General features: G+C 49.8%; 2 protein-coding genes across 2 annotated transcripts; both read left to right on the forward strand.

Moving 5' to 3' along the window:
- The first annotated feature begins 10,355 nt into the window (after positions 1-10,355).
- On the forward strand, positions 10,356-11,868 carry rrs1 (ribosome biogenesis regulator 1 homolog). The gene has a single exon (XM_060045359.1). It carries the CDS (start codon positions 10,447-10,449, stop codon positions 11,650-11,652), a length of 1,206 nt encoding a protein of 401 aa, XP_059901342.1. The 5' UTR covers positions 10,356-10,446; the 3' UTR covers positions 11,653-11,868.
- Positions 11,869-12,895: 1,027 nt separating this feature from the next.
- On the forward strand, positions 12,896-20,188 carry LOC132452650 (uncharacterized). Its single transcript, XM_060045378.1, has 5 exons — positions 12,896-13,621; positions 13,893-13,924; positions 14,483-14,650; positions 15,919-16,010; positions 17,881-20,188. The coding sequence occupies exons 1-5, from the start codon at positions 13,537-13,539 to the stop codon at positions 18,125-18,127; spliced, it is 624 nt and encodes a 207-aa protein (XP_059901361.1). The 5' UTR covers positions 12,896-13,536; the 3' UTR covers positions 18,128-20,188.
- Positions 20,189-21,726: the final 1,538 nt, after the last annotated feature.

Consider the following 21,726-nt stretch of genomic DNA (forward strand, 5'->3'; position numbering starts at 1 on the left):
GTGAGGTGGAACATTGACGTTGTTATTGTAATGATCCACAGTCAGTACCATTGGTCCATAAAGAGAGTGAGAGATCCAAAGTTATCTTCAAACAGAGTGAGAGATCCAAAGTTATCTTCAAACAGAGTGAGAGATCCAAAGTTATCTTCAAACAGAGTGAGAGAACCAAAGTTATCTACAAAGAGAGTGAGAGAACCAAAGTTATGTACAAAGAGAGTGAGAGAACTCAAGTTACATTTAAAGAGAGTGAGAGATCCAAAGTTATCTTCAAACAGAGTGAGAGAACCAAAGTTATCTTTAAACAGAGTGAGAGAACCAAAGTTATCTTTAAACAGAGTGAGAGAACCAAAGTTATCTACAAAGAGAGTGAGAGAACTCAAGTTACATTTAAAGAGAGTGAGAGAACCAAAGTGAGCGGTGTAGGCTTGTGGTATTTCCATGTCGATGGCTCCGGATGGCTCCAGCTCACCGGACCGTTCCTCCACGATGCTGCCCACGCAGGAGCACTGAGGATGGGCTTCCCTGGGCGGCCTGACCCCCGGCCCTGGAGCTTCTAGGAGTCCCATTTGCCACGGCTAGGTAAACATTAATTACATGAGGGAGCACTCTGCCAATGCTAATTTGGACATCAATTACTGGTACTGCACAACTAGGGGGGAAACCCGGACATATTAGTTGGTTTACGTGTGTGTGTGTGTGTGTGTGTGTGTGTGTGTGTGTGTGTGTGTGTGTGTGTGTGTGTGTGTGTGTGTGTGTGTGTGTGTGTGTGTGTGTGTGTGTGTGTGTGTGAGTGAGTGAGAGTGTCTGTGTTTATGTTCGTGCACTTATGTGTATGCCTATGGGTTTGAGTAAGTGTGTGTGTGTCTGTGCACAGGTGTGGGTGTGCACAGACACACAAACACTGATGCATGTTTCAACGTAACATTGTTCTTCTTCCACGGCCTCTCTCCTCGTCTCCTCGTCTCCTCTCTCCTCGTCTCTCTTCGTCTCCTCTCTCCTCCTCTCCTCGTCTCCTCGTCTCCTCCTCTCCTCCTCTCCTCTCTCTTCGTCTCCTCCTCTCCTCGTCTCCTCTCTCCTCGTATCCTCGTCTCCTCTCAGCTCCTGATCCTCCGTTCTGCATCGCCGAGCGCTCCGGCGATCGCATCATGGCTCCATGGCTGGCTCCTCGTCCCACGCCACCGCCGCCTGGCTGGGTCGTCGCGGCAGGCGCCCAGGGGGTGCGCGGTCGAGCGTCGCTTGGCCTGGCCGTCTCTTTCTAAACGTGCTGAGAGGCAGGAGACAGAAGGCCAGCCCCGGCATCGCTGGGTTTGACCAGGGCCCCCCGGGGACTCCTGGACGGTGCACTCCACACGCGGGGCTCCACGCGGCCACACAGACATGAGATGAAGCCCCCGGGGTCTGAGTCATCCCCTCTGCAGCCAGGGGCTCCCAGATAAAGAGTTTGGGCGACGCGCCGATCGGATCGTTGGTTTACACGCTGAACCATGTGCACAGAGGAGTAAAGTAATCTCATTACTGTGTGTGTGTGTGTGTGTGTGTGTGTGTGTGTGTGTGTGTGTGTGTGTGTGTGTGTGTGTGTGTGTGTGCGTGTGTGTTGGGTGCCTCAACACAAGTACATTCTGTGAACCCACTCATGCCACCTGGCGACTGTAAGAAGGCCGATCAACACGAACACAAACAGCCTCAATCTGAATGAGGAACACGACCGACCTCAGAGTGATGGTGTTCGGACGACTGTAAGCGATCGCTTCGGAGCGGAAAATCCCGTCACGCCCCGAAAGACGTCCCCCTCAGACCGCCCCCCCCCCCCCCCCCCCCCCCCCCCCTCCTCCCCCCTGTTTGATTTGGAGTTTGACGTCAGATGAGGCGGTACGCAGGTTGACAACCTGCCAGCGGCGGGAGACAGCAGAGAGGCGAACCGCAGCAAGGTGACTCCTGCTCTGGGCTGATTAGTATTGTTCCTCAGCGCTCCCCCCCCCCCCGGCCGCCGAGGCTGACGTAAGCTCCCCCCCCCACCCCCCGAGCACGCCAAAGTCACTTTACTGCAAGTTTGGTTCGTGCACTTCGCTTGGTTGGATGGTAATGAGGATAATGGTGGTGGGGGTGATGGTGGTGGTGGTGGTGGTGGTGGTGGTATGGGTTGTTGGGGTGATGATGGTGGTGGAGGTGGTGGTGGTGGTGGTGGTGGGGGTGATGATGGTGGTGGTGGTGGTGGTGGGGGTGATGATGGTGGTGGAGGTGGTGGTGGGGGTGATGATGGTGGTGGAGGTGGTGGTGGTGGTGGAGGTGGTGGTGGTTGGGGTGATGGCGATGATGATGATGATTATGATGATGATGATGATGATGAAACGATGATGATGATGGCAATAATGATGATGATGATTGCACAGTGAAGCAGAGGACGAAGAATAGTTTGCAAAGTGGATGGTAGATGACAGACAGGTATGACGACCACACCTGACAGCTGCCAATCTCTATTATGATATATTTGATTTCTTTTAAATGCTCTGCACCCAATAGAGCATGAGGACGCCAGCCCCCCCATCTCTCCCTGAGCCTGTTGGCATCATGTTCAGATCCCCTCTGCCTTTCCCCCTGAGCGATCTCACAGTGCTGAGTGCAGAACGATGGGTCGCATTGATACATTGAGCAGGAGAAATCCTCTCCAACGTTTGATGAGCTGGTTTGATGAGCTGGTTTGAGGAGCTGGTTTGAGGGCCTGGTTTGATGAGCTGGTTTGAGGAGCTGGTTTGAGGGCCTGGTTTGATGAGCTGGTTTGAGGAGCTGGTTTGAGGAGCTGGTTTGATGAGCTGGTTTGAGGAGCTGGTTTGAGGGCCTGGTTTGATGAGCTGGTTTGATGAGCTGGTTTGAGGGCCTGGTTTGATGAGCTGGTTTGATGAGCTGGTTTGAGGGCCTGGTTTGATGAGCTGGTTTGAGGAGCTGGTTTGAGGGCCTGGTTTGATGAGCTGGTTTGAGGAGCTGGTTTGAGGGCCTGGTTTGATGAGCTGGTTTGAGGAGCTGGTTTGAGGGCCTGGTTTCATGAGCTGGTTTGAGGAGCTGGTTTGAGGGCCTGGTTTGATGAGCTGGTTTGAGGAGCTGGTTTGAGGGCCTGGTTTGATGAGCTGGTTTGAGGAGCTGGTTTGAGGGCCTGGTTTGATGAGCTGGTTTGAGGAGCTGGTTTGAGGGCCTGGTTTGATGAGCTGGTTTGAGGAGCCGGTTTTAGGGCCTGGTTTGATGAGCTGGTTTGATGAGCTGGTTTGAGGGCCTGGTTTGATGAGCTGGTTTGAGGAGCTGGTTTGAGGGCCTGGTTTGATGAGCTGGTTTGAGGAGCTGGTTTTAGGGCCTGGTTTGATGAGCTGGTTTGAGGAGCTGGTTTGAGGGCCTGGTTTGATGAGCTGGTTTGAGGAGCTGGTTTGAGGGCCTGGTTTGAGGGCCTGGTTTGATGAGCTGGTTTGAGGAGCTGGTTTGAGGGCCTGGTTTGATGAGCTGGTTTGAGGAGCTGGTTTGAGGCCCTGGTTTGATGAGCTGGTTTGAGGAGCTGGTTTGAGGGCCTGGTTTGACAAGCTGGTTTGATGAGCTGGTTTGACGAGCTGGTTTGACGAGCTGGTTTGACGAGCTGGTTGGCTGGTTGACGACAGAGGCTGTGCTTTAAAGGGGATGGATTGTAGGCCTGAGATGCCTTCTCGCCTGTGGGGAGATTCAGGCGATGCACATGTAGTCTCTCCACCGTTTCAAAAGGCCAATTTCTTACTCATCTGAATGCAGATTTAACGCCAAAGAATTTCACTCTTTTTTTACGTTCCTTCCCTCCTGTTCCTTCTGCTCGGTTGCTGTCAGATAATACGGGAGCATCGGGCTGAGAAGCACTTCCACACTAAAAGCCATCCTGTGTGTATATTTTTCATCCTCTCCGCAGCCGGTGAAGGGTATGTCCTCACTTTGGCTAATTGAGCTTCTGCTTCTCATGCGACGACGCACTCGTCGCTAAGATAATGGAAGTCACTCAAATCCATCGTGAACCGAAACATGTGTAGGGTCGATTTCAACCAACTGGTTGACAGCGTGTGGGTCACGTGAATCCTCTCTCTCTCTCTCTCTCTCTCTCTCTCTCTCTCTCTCTCTCTCTCTCTCTCTCTCTCTCTCTCTCTCTCTCTCTCTCTCCCTGAATGGAGTGTATGTTTCCCTCAGGGAATCCCGCCTGTCCACATTCATTAGGTTCAACATCGCCCTAATTATGTGCTAATGTGCACCTAGACTTATGAGCAAAAGATCAATCAGGCCCATCAAACCCTCTTACTTGGGGCCAATCAGAACTCTCTTTATCCCGAAGTCCTCAAAGAACTTGAATGGTGGTATTTTCCTCTGTCTATCCTAGGGAGGCTGGAGACACTATGGATCCATCCCAACCGTACGACAAACAACCAGCGCGACAGAAGATGGAAGTGGCCACCCCTGTGAGATCATCCACTCACGCAAGCGTGTGTTCTTTTGTAGAACATCTCCCAAACAGGTAACCAGGTGTGGCTCCGCCCCTTGCAGTTCCATCGTGTTCCGTCGACCCAGCAGAAGTTCTGCCACAAAACTATAAAAAAGTATGCTCGCTGGATCCGAGGTGACATAACACCAGGTTTGGCCCTTGTGTATCTTCCATCTGTTTTCCACGTCTTCTATGACGTAGGGCCGTGAACATCCCAGTGAGTGTGAAGACATGCGTCGCCGCGGGGCACACGAGACAACAGCACTATAAACAGACTCCGGAGCACCGATGTGGAGCCCCTGAGCGGATTCTCCAAGATTTACATCCCTCCCCCCCCCCCCTCCCTTGTCTACACAGTGAAAGACCGGGGGCCCGGTGCCAAACCCTGGGAGTGCTGCGTGGGGTACAGAGATGGGGGGGGGGGGGGGGTGCTCATGGGGTCTGGCAGCGAGGAACGAGGTCTTACTGACCCAGGAGACCGCTGTGCTCTGTTAACGTGCAACATGTACAAAAGCCGTTATTAAGGGCCTTTAACTTCATGACATGCAGCTAGATTCACTGTGCGTCACTTTGATTCGTTTGGATAACCCTCTACTCAATGACAAAAACAGCACAGAGTATTATTCAAAACAACAGCCTTTACGGCGTTATTCAACACCCTAATGTCATCATGGGCGATGTCATTGGTGCAGAACACCAGAACGTGGAAGTAAGTGTAATAGGGGGAAGACCCATATATGGAGACACGATGGGATAACATTTGCATCCGACGACAAACAAACAAAACACCACGACCACGACCCTCAGAGCCCCGGGGCGGCCGCGCGCGCACGCAGGGATTCATGTGGGGTGATTCACGGCCTGATGGATCTGAGCATAACTTGAATAAATAAGTGGGCGGGCCGTGCAGGCGGGATCAGGGCGGCTGCCCCACACTAGCTAACACCCTTAAAGGGGTCAGCGTCGGTTCTATTTTAAACCTGGTTCTTTGTCGTTATATGATCTTCCACACGGTAATTGTATCGCTGAAGTGAGGGGGGGGAACTAAACTCTCGGGGGACCCGACCCTCGAACGATTTTGATTCTTTACTTTTGGTCTATCGTACACATTGCTACTCAAAATAAACAAGATTCCGACCCAAAACGAGCTCATTAGCGTGACACAACAAGGGTTATGTGTTTCACAACCGTGCACTCAAAGACATAAACAAGAAAACATATTAAAAGAGATACTTAAAGCTTCTGTGCTGGTTTGTCCTTCCCAGGCTTAAGTAGGGTCCTGTGGAGCCGGCTATAGTTTAGGGCCAGCGGGTAGCGGCGGTGATCCATCGCACGGACCCACCCAAACGATGCTCCGGGGCCTCAATGCCACCTTTAGATCAATACTGTGACCCCAACTGTCAGAAAGCCCAGCGCCCAGCACCCATCGCAGGGGGAGTCCGCCGGCCTGAAGTCTGGAGGATATTTCTGCCGCCCCAGGATCGCCACGGGTATCGACGTCGGCGCTTGTGTCTCTGCTCCTGTACCAGAGACTCTGAGGCGCATGTCTGCCAAAAGTCACTTATTCAGTGACATCTGGTGAACTTCATCTTGTGAATAGGATGTGTCGTACAAGCGAACAGACATGAGAACCTCCACAACTCAGCTAGTCATTTGTGAAACCGGAAAGCGTAGCAGGAAGTACCGAAATGGGCGGTGCATGGCCTTGATGGGGAGTTCCGTCTTTGGAGAGGTGTACTTAACCTCAGCAACATCTGTGGACTGCGATGGAGACATAGAAACTGTGGCGTACCTTCCCCATCTGTCTCTACCGTCTATGCAGAAGTATAATGACCTTAAAGCCTAGCCCCTCCCACAGTGGAAACTGGGCTGCCTAATGCGATTGGAAAGTCCTGCCGTGTGTTTTTGTCCTGCTCTTCATCCCAATTCCTTCACCAGAGGGCTCATGAAGTCTCAGAGAACCCTGACACTAAGTGATGATGAGGGGGAAAGATAAGGTGCTAAAACTGAAAAAGGAAGAAACCTTTAGAAGGAACGTGTAAGAGGTGTCCTTTTAGCAATGAGTTTATTCAGCGCCCGAGTAGGCAGACATAGAAGAATAACAGAGTAAGTATCGTCATTGTTATGTAGTAGAAGCGTCAGAGGGTGTTCACGGATGAAAGCCTGCTGGAATAACCCGGGCTGGAAGTCTATTATCCTGAGTCCTCCTTGATCAATTCTGTCATGATGTCAGGTGTTACAAAACATCTGCCTATAACTCGCATCTTATTTTCTGTTTCTGTTTTCCTCAAATTGAGTGTACTCAACCCTACATCTCTCAGAGAGGCAGCAGAGGCTGTGCTCCATATCTCCTGTCTTGTCTTTTCTTTGCCGGCACAAAGGCCCAGCCTTGAGATCCGTCAACGCCGGTCAGAGCACAGAATGCTGCGACGGGCGCCGATTGTATGACTGAATCCTAGCCTCTTTAGTTAATGCAAAGCTTCGATTGATGTGCTTTGTGTGGTGTACACCAATTCACAACGGGAAAAAGCACCCACACAGCCCACCGACCACACAGAATGTATGGATGACGTTTCTATAGAGATTGACGGCTTCAGTGGGCTTTTTGTAGAGCATGTCATAGTTGACCCACTTGGCGCGTGGCCCATGATTACGAGAGTCAGACCAGGCAAACTCTTTCCACACCTTTTCACTTCAGATTTAGGCCAGGCTGGTGTGAACACCGGGCTTTTCACTCCCGATTGCCCGGGTGTCACTTCTATATTCTGCTCTCATATTTTGAGCGTCGCGCATAACTGCCAACACTGTTCACTGATGCGAACCAGACAACGTTTCACGATATTGAATGTGTCAATTCAGCCTCAGGGACGCACTCTCCGTGAATGGATGGCCATTTAGCTGGTTAGCATAGATGCTAGGTGCCATCAGTCCGGTGTAATGTCGGATATACAGTGTGTCTCTTACTTTATGAGGCCCATAAAGTAGTACTTTGTAATAGTAAACAGATTTGTTCTGTTTTTACACATATATCACATAGAAATATGAGTAGTATTACTATTTATGTATCCAGATTAGGATCCACACAAATCCTGGGATCCAAGACCCGACCCACGACCCGTAAAGGTTATCACGGTCCGGGTCGGTTCCCAGCCTGTCACCGAGGGTCCCGGGTCTGTTCATCTTCATGGGTAATAATACCCTAATGGAACCGAGGAAACCCGCGATCAACGCTGATCATGTGAGAAACGCATGGCAGTTCTTTGTAACTTGTGAAACCAGGAGAGGGTGAGGTAAGGTGAAGGAACCAGGAGAGAGTGAAGTCGGTTGAAGAAACAAGGAGAGAGTGAAGGCAGGCAGGAGAGAATGAAACAAGGGGAAGAAACCAGGAGAGAGGGAAGTTAGGGGAAGAAACCAGGAGAGAGGGAAGTCAGGTGAAGAAACCAGGAGACAGTGAAGTCAGGTGAAGGAACCGGGAGAGAGTGAAGTCGGTTGAAGAAACAAGGAGAGAGTGAAGGCAGGCAGGAGAGAATGAAACAAGGTGAAGAAAACCAGGAGAGAGGGAAGTTAGGGGAAGAAACCAGGAGAGAGGGAAGTCAGGTGAAGAAACCAGGAGACAGTGAAGTCAGGTGAAGAAACGTTGAACTAAACCAGCTGCGTCAGGGCAGAGGAAAAGCGCAAAGTAAAGATGTTCCTTCTTCACTGAAGGGAGAAATAAGCTTAAAGAAAATGAATACAGCGAGGTCTGACCTAGCAGCACCACATCGGTCCGGGACTCATTCATGCAAATTGTGGACAAAGAAGAGAAGAAAGTGAGAAGAGAAGAAAGTGAGACGTCTACAGTGTGTTACGTGGACTGCTCGGGTTAAACCTCTCTAAGACTGGCACAGTGCACCTCTTAAAGCATGTCACTACATTTGGGATATCTTTCACAGAAGCTGCTCTCCGTTTTGCTGGGTGGGAGCCTTTATGCTTCAAATAGAATATCACAAAAGAAGCTTAGGAGCCACGTCACACCGTAGCCTATTCATGTGAGGTCTGTGTTACTTCCGTTTCCTTTTATTAGGTTACATGTTGTTTCCCACATGAGACATGTTTTCAACAGCAGGCATAGAACCACACTTTTTGTTTCGCAATTTTAATGACCAATCCAATCTGATCTCAGAACGAATTTCGCTGGTTCGGGGGTGTCATTTTGGACCTGTGAACCCCTCTAATCCAGAGCGACTGACAGTGGATTCATATGCATTCAGGCGTCAGGCTCGAGGGGGCCTGCAGGCAGACTGGGGAAATTGGGAACCAAACCGAACACCCTACTATTTACATTATCTTGACCCGTACAACATCCCAAAACCCCTCCACCGAATAATAAAATAAATTCAAGTAAAATATTAAAATATTCCATACTTTGTCCACATCTACTTTTATGGAGCTATAGGTTATTCCTAGATATTTTCTAAAATAGGAAATAATTCGCAGGCTAGCATCATACAAGCCAATTGATTCACATTACGTCACTCAGTCCTGAATCATTCATCAGTATGCTGCATGGCAGAACTGAGGGCGGTATTAATAGGAATTGTTTTGTTCTCAGGTTGTAGCTTTTAATGGACTTAATGGACAGGTTAATGCCGCCTGTTTTTCCAACAGCGATGTTACCTTGGCAGGATACACACACACACACACCCACACACACGTCTGTCTATGAGTGGTTTGGTGTGTCATTGCATTTATTTCAGTAATTATGCCTTTTAAAGATAATTTGCCCAATAACAGAGATGTTTTTTATTATTATTATTGAACAGAAAGGCAGACATTTATAAGTGCTTCCTTGATGATCCTAAAGATGAATTTGACTGTTAATAGATTAATGCCACGTGCCACCTAGGTGGCTTTTACTGGAGTCCCCCGCACAAGGTTGCAGAGTGGTGAGGATAGAACTGGTTTATTGTAGAGAGTTTGTCGATAATAATCCATGACCTGGTGCTCCATGCTGCAATGCAGGAGATCTCTTCCTGAGTGTGTGTGCGTGTGCGTGTGCGTGACGGCTGGTTCAACCTGTTGCACGCTGATAACTCAATGTGCAACAGGTGTGCAGCCTCACCTGTTGTTCAACCGGAGTCCGATCAGTCTGACTCGGGCCAGGGGAGGCTGCGCAGACCAGCCATCATCCTGACACAATCCAAAGTAGACGACTCGGATCGCAGTTCCATACAATTTACACATTATTACATAACGTTTGTTTAGCTTACTGTTAATCAAAAAACGACTTACAATATGTGCCTTTACACATAGGGACCACAATGGAAATAAGCTTTCGGGCCTTATTGTGTGATCCCTCGCTATTTATGTATTTGAATGTATGACACCGAGTGCTGTTCATATTTTATATCAAAATGGTCAAATAAAATCAATTAATCAATCAATACATGCAGTCAATAATAAAGATTAAACTCAAAAAGTGCAAGAATCCTGTAAGTACATACGATTAAGTAAATAAGCAACCCGTTTTGCTTAAGTTTAAGATGTAAATTAAAAAAAGGAAAAAATGCCACATGGCTTTACGTTCGCTTTGGAACGAAAAATGGAACCACAGCACCATCGTGTGGCGCTGGTACCCACTACAACTTACACTTTACACTACACTTTACTACACTTCATTACTTATTATGACATATTACCACTGTCTTAGTTGATATTATTCTAACTTAATTTATTTATTTTTATTATTATTATTTATTATTTTAATCTATGCTGTTACTTATTTTTAATAATTTTTTTAATACTATATTTTTATTTACTCATTTTTTCTGCTATGTGGCTGTTGGGGAACCAAGCCTAAGAATATTACTTTTGTGTACCACAGCACCCCCGTGTGGCGAACTCAGCTAGTGTCTCCACACGGCGCGTCACCCGGAAGTACTTCTGCAGTAGGTGGCGTTTGCACGTGTGCGCTTCGTGCCTGGAACAACATGGCTTCGTGCATAGAGGATGTGTTGGCGAAGGCTGAGCAAGATGAAGCCGAGAAACTCAAAAGTATCACCGTGGTGAAGGAACTCGAACTCGAGTTCGACATCGGCAACCTCCTTGCACACGACAAGAACCAAATCGACATCCGTGAGTTCCGTGGACAGAAGAAAGAGGAGTTTCTGCGATCCCTGGCCCGGGACAACACGCAGCTCCTGGTCAACGAGATCTGGAAGTTACCCACCGAGAGGGTTGACGAGGCGATCGTGGTCAAACTACCCACCCCGTCCACCAGATTGCCCCGAGAGAAACCCGCTCCCAAGCCAAGACCGCCAACCAAATGGGAAGAGTTCGCCAAGCTGAAGGGGATCCAGAAGAAGAGGAGGACCAACTTGGTGTGGGACGAGGTGGCCAAGGACTGGAAGCGACGCCACGGCTTCAAGAGGGCCAAGGATGACACGAAGGAGTGGCTGATTGAGGTGCCCGTGACGGCGGACCCCATGGAGGACCAGTTCCAGAAGCGCAACACCGCCAAGCGGGAGCGGGTTGCGAAGAACGAGCTCAACCGGCTACGGAACATCGCCCGGTCGCAGAAGATCAAGTTGCCTGGCGTGGAGCTTCGCCCCACCGGCACACAGTCCAAGGCGGACCTCGCCACGGCCGCCACCGTCGCCTTGGCGTCCACAGCATCCCACGGGAAGTTCCAGGACCGCCTGCCCAAGGAGAAGCCCCAGAGGAACGGGGGCAAGAAGAGGAAGTTCCAGCCGCTCATCGGAGACTTCTCCAGCGAGAAGCAGAAGCAGCTGGACATCCTGAAGGTGATCGACGGCAAGAGGCCCCGTATGGACGTGACCAAGGCCACCAACAAACAGATGAGGGAGGACGACCGGGAGGAGGCGTCGGCCCGGTTCAAGAAGGGCAAGAAGGGACGGACTGACGGGGGCAGGGGAGGCAGAGGAGGCCGCGGGGGCAAGAGTAGAGGGGGAAAGCCTGGTGGAGGTAAACCAGGTGGAGGAGGAGGAGGAGGCAGAGGTGGTGGGGGGAGAGGAAGAGCGATGGGAGGCGGAGGGAGAGGTGGAGGCGGAGGAAGAGGTGGTGGTGGGTTTGGAGGGGGAGGAGGTAGGGGTGGTGGTGGAGGCAGAGGTAGGGGTGGCGGAGGAGGAAGAGGTGGTGGAGGCGGCAGGGGGGGAGGAAGAGGGGGAAATCGCTGAAAAGACTTCCCAGAGAACTGAACAGAAGGGTTGCCATGTGAAAAAGACTTTTCATGCATCTGTGATGATGTTGTCAGATTGTCTGTGCTTTGTGTTGACGCGGCTGTCTGTAACACAATGAGCCAACGTGGGATTGTGTTCCGACATGTGTGGAATATATTTTATACGTCCCAGAGGTTTGTGAAAATATGCATAAGTAATTAAAATGAAAATCTCGTATATTTTCTTGCGTTTCCTTACAGTGGCGTCAAACTGAATGCCCCTGCGTTATCATTGTGTGGTCATAGAGCTGTATGAGCATTTATTGTTTTGCTTTCTTACTGCAAAATGAAGTTGAGCTTGTGTTTCTGCCCATTACGGTAGGCTACCATCATATCAGCTCTCCAGATAGTCTAGTTGTGTTCATGCTGTACTCGGACTAAATGCCGACCAAATCACTGCCATGATTCATAGACCGTATTTTTAATAAAAGAAAATTATCAATTTATAAAAGCAGTGTGTTCATGTGTAAATACGCCTCAGTTGGGGGCATAGTTTAATGGTCGTACATTTTTAATGATGTATCAATGCATCACAATCCCTTTGGATTGAAGATACTTTAATTAAGATGCTGCTGATCCAGCTAGAGAGATACTTCATGGGACACTCACTTCACAATCTGGTTAAAGTGCAGAGTCTCACTTAGGGAAATCACAACAGTGACTCAGACACCGCCGTTACCAGCAGCAGTGGTGGCGGTGTTGTGGGGACACATGTCCCCATCTGTTGCCTGTACCTCAGCTACAGCCCCCCCCAGCACCCTGAATCAGTCATGCGTGTTGTTAGCTGCAAATCTAGGGGTACACAGGTCCATGGGAAGCAGAGCTAACCTCCCACCAGATGGACCAACACAACACACACACCTCCCACCCCGATGGGCTGGTCAAGCATGACCCCCCCCCCCCAAAAAAAAAACGCTGGGGAGAAGGGGGGGCTCTTGAGCAGGAGGGCGTAAGAGCACCAAGGTCAATGGGTTTATCTTGATGTGTTTGTGATGAATGCTCGCATGTACGGTTCACTTCCTGTGTGCGGGTTACTTCCTCTGCATGTGGTCCTCCTCCAGGAAACGGTTAGCAGGTGGATTATTTATAGAGTTTATGTTTGCACAGCAGACACGATACTGCGATACACGCATGTAGCACATTATAGGAGCTGAATGTTCAATTATGTATTCAGAACTTCATTCATATGCTTTTGGTGTGTGTGTGTGTGGGACGGGGCTCTCTTGCGCAGCAGCAGTGGAGACCTCTGCTGCATTTCTTGAAGGTTGGCTGATAGAGAGAGGGAGAGATACATACACATGCGCTGAGTGAGAGAGACACACACACACGAGGGAGAAAGAGTTAGACACACACCAACTAACCTGGAGGGAGAGCGAGGGAGACACACACCCACTAACAGAGAGAGAGAGGGAGACTCACCCCCACCAACAGAAAGAGAGGGAGAGAGTCTCACCCCCACTAACAGAGAGAGAGAGAGGGAGAGAGTCTCACCCCCACTAACAGAGAGAGAGAGAGGGAGAGAGTCTCACCCCCACTAACAGAGAGAGGGAGAGAGTCTCACCCCCACTAACAGAGAGAGAGAGAGGGAGAGAGTCACCCCCACTAACAGAGAGAGAGAGAGGGAGAGAGTCTCACCCCCACTAACAGAGAGAGAGAGAGAGAGGTAGAGTCTCACCCCCACTAACAGAGAGAGAGGGAGAGAGTCTCACCCCCACTAACAGAGAGAGAGGGAGAGAGTCTCACCCCCACTAACAGAGAGAGAGGGAGAGAGTCTCACCCCCACTAACAGAGAGAACAGCAGCAGTACGGGAGGTGAATAGTGATTGTGTGGGTCTGTGCGAACATGTCGGCTCCTGCAACCATGCACCGGGTGTACCGCCACAACAACGACCACATCGAGGTCTTCACCTCCGTCTGCGGACCCCAAGGTGAGGAGGCGAGAGGATGCTGCCCGTGTGTGTACCACCTACCCCCTTGCTGGGGCTGTGTCCTCCGGTCCGGGCATGGCGTCGATTATTCCGTGAGCTGCAACGCATCGTGTCTGAGACGTCGCGGCTGTCGTCGTTATTTTTGTTGTTGTTGTTGTGGTGGTGGTGGTGGTGGTAGTAGCATGTGTAGTTTGTTGTGGTAACAGAAGGAATGACCTGTGATTTGATCCATTCTCTTTCTGCTGACTCACCCCCCTCTCTTGGGCATCAGTGAGGTACCAGTTCAGAGGACTGGCAGAAAAGGTGAGTTTGCATCTTTTTTGGGGGGCATTTGGCATCAACTGCTAATTAAACGAGGCTGTTAATGGATGCATTAAGGGATTGGGGTAGTTTGAGTTTGGAGGAAATTATTCTACCGATAATTAAAAAGCAAGTGGAAATGGAAATAGTTTAATTATTTAATTTACTTAGTAGCTGGATTACTATGTTACTAATCCAGCTGGTGTAATCAATTTTTTTTCAAGTTTATTAAACTATTTCTAGTAGCATACTATTTAGCAATACATATTTTTTCCTTATTCTAATGATAACAATAATTACATTGAGGAGCAACAGTTCATTTAGATTAGACCCATATTTAATTGTTAACTATAGATAATCTCTAAAAACGTAATCCTCTTGATTCAGTCACTCAGTCCAATACTGATGAAGGCGGCCCACGTTCGATTTCAGTAACACTAAGCGGTGTGATAAGTATGACAATAACAAAATCCACACGCAATTTTAAAAGATAAAGCAGCCAAAATGTTTGTGCAAAAAAAACTGCATACGCAGACTTGTAATTCCCACCGTGTCCACTAGATGGTGGCGACGCACAACTACAAGCCCAACTGGCCCGACGAGGTGGCGCTGGCCCGGGGTGACGTCATCCTAGTGATGTCCAAGCACGAGGAGGAACGCTGGTTCGGGCGGCTGCAGGACGGCCGCCGGGGCTACTTCCCCGCCTCCTGCGTCATGGAGATCGGCCAGGTCGGTCTGCTTCGCCCCGGGCCTGGTGTGCAGCAATGTCACACACACACACACACACACACACACACACACACACACACACACACACACACACACACACACACACACACACACACACACACACACACACACACACACACACACAGGAGCCCGTTGTTGTGGCCTACTGTGGCCGGTATGATATTGCAATGCGCGACCCCGTGTCTCCGGGCAGAACTTTGAACCGACAGAACCAAACCGAAGAACCGAGGCAGCGACCTCTGAGCAGCACGGCACGCGGTGTGACGTCATTATTCACGTTAAATTAGACCACTCCTTCAGTGTGGGAAGTTATCAGTCGACGTCACGATGACGTCACAGCTTTAACTAGAGGCAAAAACAATCAAACAACTATGGCGAATAGGAAGAATAGGCAACACTAAGTGAAATAAATCATCTTGCTGGGTTGTCGAAGGCCAGAAGTAATGTATTTGTCTGTTGCTGGAATGTATGTATATCATATGACATATGACCCTAACCCTAACCCTATACTTCAGAAAAGGTCGAACAGGTGAATGAAGTTGTAACTCTCAGAGAATATTTACTATAGTATGACCAGAGACTATTATACTGTAGGTACGTTAATGGTTAACAAACACTTTCAAATATGAGATGCCGGTTAGTTTATCCCGCCATGGAAGTGCGGTCGGCCGTTGAGATGCCAGGTGATGACTAATCTCTGACCAAGCGCTCTTAGTTCATGGCAGAACTCCTAGCGAGCCCTTCAGAGCCTGGGCTGGAGACCAAGCTCTGAAGGGCAGAGTTATGGGAGGTTTCCTGGTTCCTCACGGAGACAGACGATAGACGACAGCTCTCAGAGGGGGATGTTAATAAGTGTGTTCCTGAAGTGGCCGGTCTGATCGGGGATGATTTGGGATGACTTTTTGCCTGAAGAAGACCCAATAGGGTCGAAACATTGCTGTTATTTTTTATTAATATGGGAGCTTAAGCAGTGCTGCAAACATTACATTTCTTTCAATCGGGGATGATTTGAAACATCAACAGTTTTATACTCTTAAGTAGTGCTGTAGAGATTTGTTTACAGTTAATGGCCGATTACACTTCTACATGTCACCCACTCCCAGCTTCAGGATCGCTCGAAACAATCGAAGACGTACGCGAATGCAAAGACATGCAGTTCTCAGTTTGCAGTAATGTGAATCAGCGTTGCTCACCTGCGTTGTTGTCTTGTGTGTTTGTTTGTTTGTGTGTTTGTTGTGCGGTCGTAGGACTGCTTGGCGGAGAAGGAGGCGAGCAAAGCGCTGTCCCTGCGGAGCTCCCTCTGGGCTCACGTTCTGTCTCTCCGCGGACGCTGTGGGAGGTGTGTGACGTTTGGAGGTGGAAGACGAAAAACACGCATGAAACAAACACACAAACACAGGCATACAAACACACATGTGCGTGCCTATCAGACCATCACCGCCACCCCCCCCCCCCTCCACTAAAATCTAAAATGCAATATAATCATAACTCAGTGCTTATATGAACGCACACACACCCTCCTTCCCTAATCATAACTTAGGGCTTACACGCCCACATGCACACACACACACACACACACACACACACACACACACACACACACACAGCCACACACACACACACACACACACACACACACACACACACACAGCCACACACACACACACACACACAGCCACACACACACACACACACACACACACAGCCACACACACACACACACACACACACACACACACACACAGCCACACCAGCAGCTGTTCCATCACTGTGCCCCCCTCGGCACCCCTTGAACAGGTGGCCTCTCCCAGCCCTCATTAGTTGACAAAGCACGCAGATTACACACACACACGCTTACACGCACACGCACACACACACACACACACACACACACTCAAACACACACAGACACACACACAATCGCAAGCCATCATTATCACCGCCCTCCCAGATCAATCCCCTCACTGTATAGCATATGTGTGTGTGTGTGTGTGTGTGTGTGTGTGTGTGTGTGTGTGTGTGTGTGTGTGTGTGTGTGTGTGTGTGTGTGTGTGTGTGTGTGTGTGTTAACTGTGTTTATGTGAGTGTGTCTGTTTATTTTGTGTACGCGTGTGTGTGCCATGGTGTGTGTGAGTGTATGTGTGAGTGTGTGTGTTTATTTTGTGTGTGTGTGTGTTTATTTTGTGTGTGTGTGTGTGCATGTGTGTATGCCATGCTGTGAGTGTGTGTGTGTGTGTTGTGTTGACCCCCGTCCCTCGGTATTTCAGATGGCCGCTTCATACACAGAAAGCCGTAATAGGATTACAAACGCTGAAATAAAAGTTTTCTAGGAATTACCAACTCTTTCCCCCGGCGGTATAATTCTACGATAACACTGTAATCCCATGAGCCCATGAAAGATACACACTTTTACTATGATGAGGACAATGGTTAAGTCCATTCAAATCCCTCTATTCGTTTTTTGGATGCACAGCACATTTATTAAAGCGTTGTTGAAAATACATATCGGCTGATGTAATGTTGACGTCTTAACTAATAAGAAAAGTAGAAAGACTCAGATTCTATTTATAGAACTCTATTCATTATAATGGACACCATATAAGATATAAGCACACAACTGTGCTAATTGGGTGTAGATATATCTTAATAAATATACATAATTTTTTATAAAAACATTATCTTACATTGTACATTTTAAGTTAAATTCTCAATGATCAGAGGGAGAAGTTTGTTTAAATAACTCAAAAATAAAAGTGTGTTATGGAAGACATTTGAATTTTTCTATGAGATGTAATTCTTTCTCCCCTACACACACACACACACACGCGCACACACACACACACACACACACACACACACAAACAGAAGCGGCCTGGGCTTCCAGAGTAGCCGCCTCAAACAGGCGTGTCTGTGTGTGTGTGTGTGTGTGTGTGTGTGTGTGTGTGTGTGTGTGTGTGTGTGTGTGTGTGTGTGTGCATGCCTGTGTGTGCATTTGTGTGTGTGTGTGTGTGTGTGCGTGCGTGCGCATGCGTGTGTGTTTGCATGCCTGTGTGTGTGTGTGTGTGCGTGTGTTCATTTGCGTACGTGCGTGCGTGCGTGCCTGTGTGTGTGTGTGTTCTCGCATGCCTGTTGTGCGTGCGTGCGGCGGCTGCTATGTGGGTCAGCGGGGATAAACAGGTCTTTGTGTTGTCACTTCCTCCGTCCCGCAGCACACACGGGCTGCAGAAGGCCAGCGGAGGGGAGGGGGCTGAGAGGGGAGGAGGAGGAGGAGGAGGAGGAGGAGGAGGAGGAGGGGCCCCCAGGGACCGGGTGGGCCCCTTCCTGGTGCTGGTCCCCCCGGGCCCCCGGCCCACAGAGAGCCCCAGATCCCCGGGCCTGCTCCACAGGATGCTGTCCAAGCGCTGGAAGAAGACTGAGTACCAGGGGGCCACCAACAGGGCCTTTGAGGCGGACTGAGGGGCCCTCGCCTTCCCCTCTCCCTCTCTCTCGCTCTCTGTCTGTCTCCTGGGCTCCCCCCTCTCTCCCTGTCATCCTCTCTCCCCCCTCTCTCTTTCTCCCTCTCTCTTTCTCCCTCGCTGTTGCTCTTTTCTTTGCTCTGTCGTTCATCTATATCCCCCCCTCTCTCTCTCGCTTTCATTTATCTTCCTATGTGTCTCTCTTTCATCTCTCACTCTCTCCCTCTGCTTTTTCTCTCTCTCTCTCTCTCTTTCTCTCTCTCTCTCTCCCTCTGCTTTCTCTCTCTCTCTCTCTCTCTCTCTCTCTCTCTCTCTCTCTCTCCCTCTGCTTTCTCTCTCTCTCTCTCTCTCTCTCTCTCTCTCTCTCTCTCTCTCTCTCTCTCTCTCCCTCTGCTCTCTCTCTCTCTCTCTCTCTCTCTCTCTCTCTCTCTCTCTCTCTCTTTCTGTCAATCTCTCTCTCTCTACTCTCTCTCTCTCGTAGTAGGTGGGTGGGTGGGCCAGGTTGTCCAGTCACACTTTATGTTTTTATTTCCGTAATGTGAAGACTCTCTCTCTTAGTGTGAAGACTTAAGTCCCTCTCGTAGGGTGAAGACTTAAGTCCCTCTCGTAGGGTGAAGACTTAAGTCCCTCTCGTAGGGTGAAGACTTCAGTCCCTCTCGTAGGGTGAAGACTTAAGTCCCTCTCGTAGGGTGAAGACTTAAGTCCCTCTCGTAGGGTGAAGACTTAAGTCCCTCTCGTAGGGTGAAGACTTAAGTCTATCTCGTAGTGTGTCCTGTTTCGGTTTCCATGGAGCTTCTGCCAGATGCCTGTCCTTAGCTGTGTTAGTATTATTTACAATGCAAAACAATTGCTGACTTAGAATGAGTAGATTAAGTTTCCCTTTGTTTTGGGAATGCTATGAATACATATGCTGTGTATAATAGTCCCTATGCAATGCTTGACCTAGAGCACAACAATGATATAATTATATAACATTCATATAATCGAACACATCCAGTAGATTGTTGATCTGAAAACCCTTAGCTCCTCCCCCTGCTACTGCTAATGCTAAGCTAGTTAAGAGTTAACATTACCATGGTCGGGCCTGTGAGCAAAGTTACGCAGAATGTAATTATTGTGGATAAGAGAAACAGAAACCGCTAGTGTAAATAAGATAAGGTAATAAGATAAGATATCTCAACGAATGACCTCAGGAGTTGACATGTGCCATGTTAGCCAAAAAGATGCCAAACCTTTATTGTACAATGTTTTTATGTCAATAACAAACGTAGCACTGTGTCGGTGTGTGTGTGTGTGTGTGTGTGTGTGTGTGTGTGTGTGTGTGTGTGTCCAACTCCTCATCACTATGAGCCAGTTCCCTCTGAGCACACACAGCACACAGCGCCTCCCTCGTGTGTAAGGAGGTCTCTCCCTCTCCCTTTTCAACGGAGATGCCGAAGAATAGCCCATGTAGCCCCAAGAGCTCGGGATTGTTGCGGTTACCATGACAACGGCTAAGGCAGCCCCCACTGAACATCCATGTGGTCTTCATCACACGCACACGCAGACACACACACGCACACACACACATACACAAGCACACACACAAACACGCACATACACACATATACCCACACACATGCACACACACACGCACACATTCCCCAAGAGCAGGACCTTTTGAAGGGAGGGTAGTGGAATGAGGATGAATCGGGGGGTACACTAACCCCCTCAGGGTAATCCAAACTTGGCCTTCACCATCTCTACCGCGCTGTGGAGGATCACTGCCACCCTCACCACCAGCACTGGGGGTAAACGCACTGTTACCCCCAACACGAAGGTAGTATCTCAGCTGAATGACGTTTAAAACTGTCTAAACTGAGTTAAGTTCAAATCTGCCGATCCAAAAGAGATTCATTCCCGTCTTCCCTCCCCAGTGAAAGTTGACTCAAGTCCGACAGGAGGGGGGAGCCACGTGTGGACGCCTGCGCACACACACACTTTTTCTGGTTTTACCAGAACGTCTTGGATAAACTCACCTCCATGTAATGATGAACAAAGACAGTAAAGGCCATGTTTCTGATTTGTGTTGGTTCGGGTTGTCTAAGGAGAATTACCGAGGTCCGGACCTCATAACTGGCTAGGGGCCCGACTGTACCCCCCGATGTGAAGGTGGCTCTCTGGGGGCCTCTGTCTAGAGGCCCGGGATGGAAGGGACAGCTGTTACAGGCAGTGGTGGTCAATGTCTGTCTTTGATTCATGGAGAGACTGAAGACCTTCTGGAGGCTTCCCATCATGTTAGAAAGAGACCTGAGGTCATACATTACAATGTTGACCTTAAAGTCATCTGCTGTTTATGTTGACCCCCTCAGGCGACTCCCCCCCGCTCACCCTTCACCCCCTCACCCCTAACCCCTCTCCCCTCCACTAGGTGAGTGGACACCCCTCCCCCTCACCCCTCCACTAGGTGAGTGGACAACCCTCCCCCTCACCCCTCAACCCTCACCCCTCCACTAGGTGAGTGGACAACCCTCCCCCTCACCCCTCAACCCTCACCCCTCCACTAGGTGAGTGGACACCCCTCCCCCGCAACCCTCAACCCTCACCCCTCCACTAGGTGAGTGGACAACCCTCCCCCTCACCCCTCAACCCTCACCCCTCCACTAGGTGAGTGGACACCCCCCCCCCCTCACCCCTCAACCCTCACCCCTCCACTAGGTGACTGGACACCCCCCCGTCACCCTTCACCCCTCGGTGAAGGGTGAGTAGACCCCCACCCCTCACCCTCTCCGTGTGGTGAGTTGGCGCTACCGCCTCCACCTGTTGGCTCCACCTGTTGGCTCCACCTGTTGGCACCACCTGTTGGCTCCACCTGTTGGCTCCACCAGTGTGGCTCTAGGGAGGTGTCGTCCCGGATCCATTCAGCGGTACATTGTGATACCTTCACTCTGAGGACAAAGGGAGCCTGGGAACGTCTTCTCCAGTTAACAGATCCTCACAGCAGCGGCCAGCAGCCCGGGGTGGAGTGGCCAGGACCTCAATAATTCAGGAAGGACTATTGTGTGTGTGTGAGTGTGTGAGTGTGTGTGTGTGTGTGTGTGTGTGTGTGTGTGTGTGTGTGTGTGTGTGTGTGTGTGTGTGTGTGTGTGTGTGTGTGTGTGTGTGTGTGTTTGTGTGTGGTGTGTAAGTCTGTGTGAGCTTGTGAGTGTGTGTTCATAACAATGTCAGGTGTGCCTCCCGTGCCTGACACCTGTCTGTACTCATCTCACCTGTAGGGCAGGTAAGGAGACAGGTAAGGAGATAGGTAAGGAAACAGGTAAGGAGACAGGTGAGAGGACAGGTGAGGGGACAGGTGAGAGGACAGGTGAGAGGACAGGTGCGGGGACAGGTGAGAGGACAGGTGAGAGGACAGGTGAGAGGACAGGTGAGGGTACAGGTGACAGGACAGGTGAGAGGACAGGTGAGAGGACAGGTGAGAGGACAGGTGAGGGTACAGGTGAGAGGACAGGTGACAGGACAGGTGAGAGGACAGGTGAGGGGACAGGTAAGAGGACAGGTGAACCCGGCCTGTGGGTGTTATTGGGAACACACTGACTCTGCATGGTTCTCATGACTCAGCTC

This window comes from Gadus macrocephalus, chromosome 23 (genome assembly GCF_031168955.1).
Source record: "Gadus macrocephalus chromosome 23, ASM3116895v1".
Classification (NCBI taxonomy): domain Eukaryota; kingdom Metazoa; phylum Chordata; class Actinopteri; order Gadiformes; family Gadidae; genus Gadus; species Gadus macrocephalus.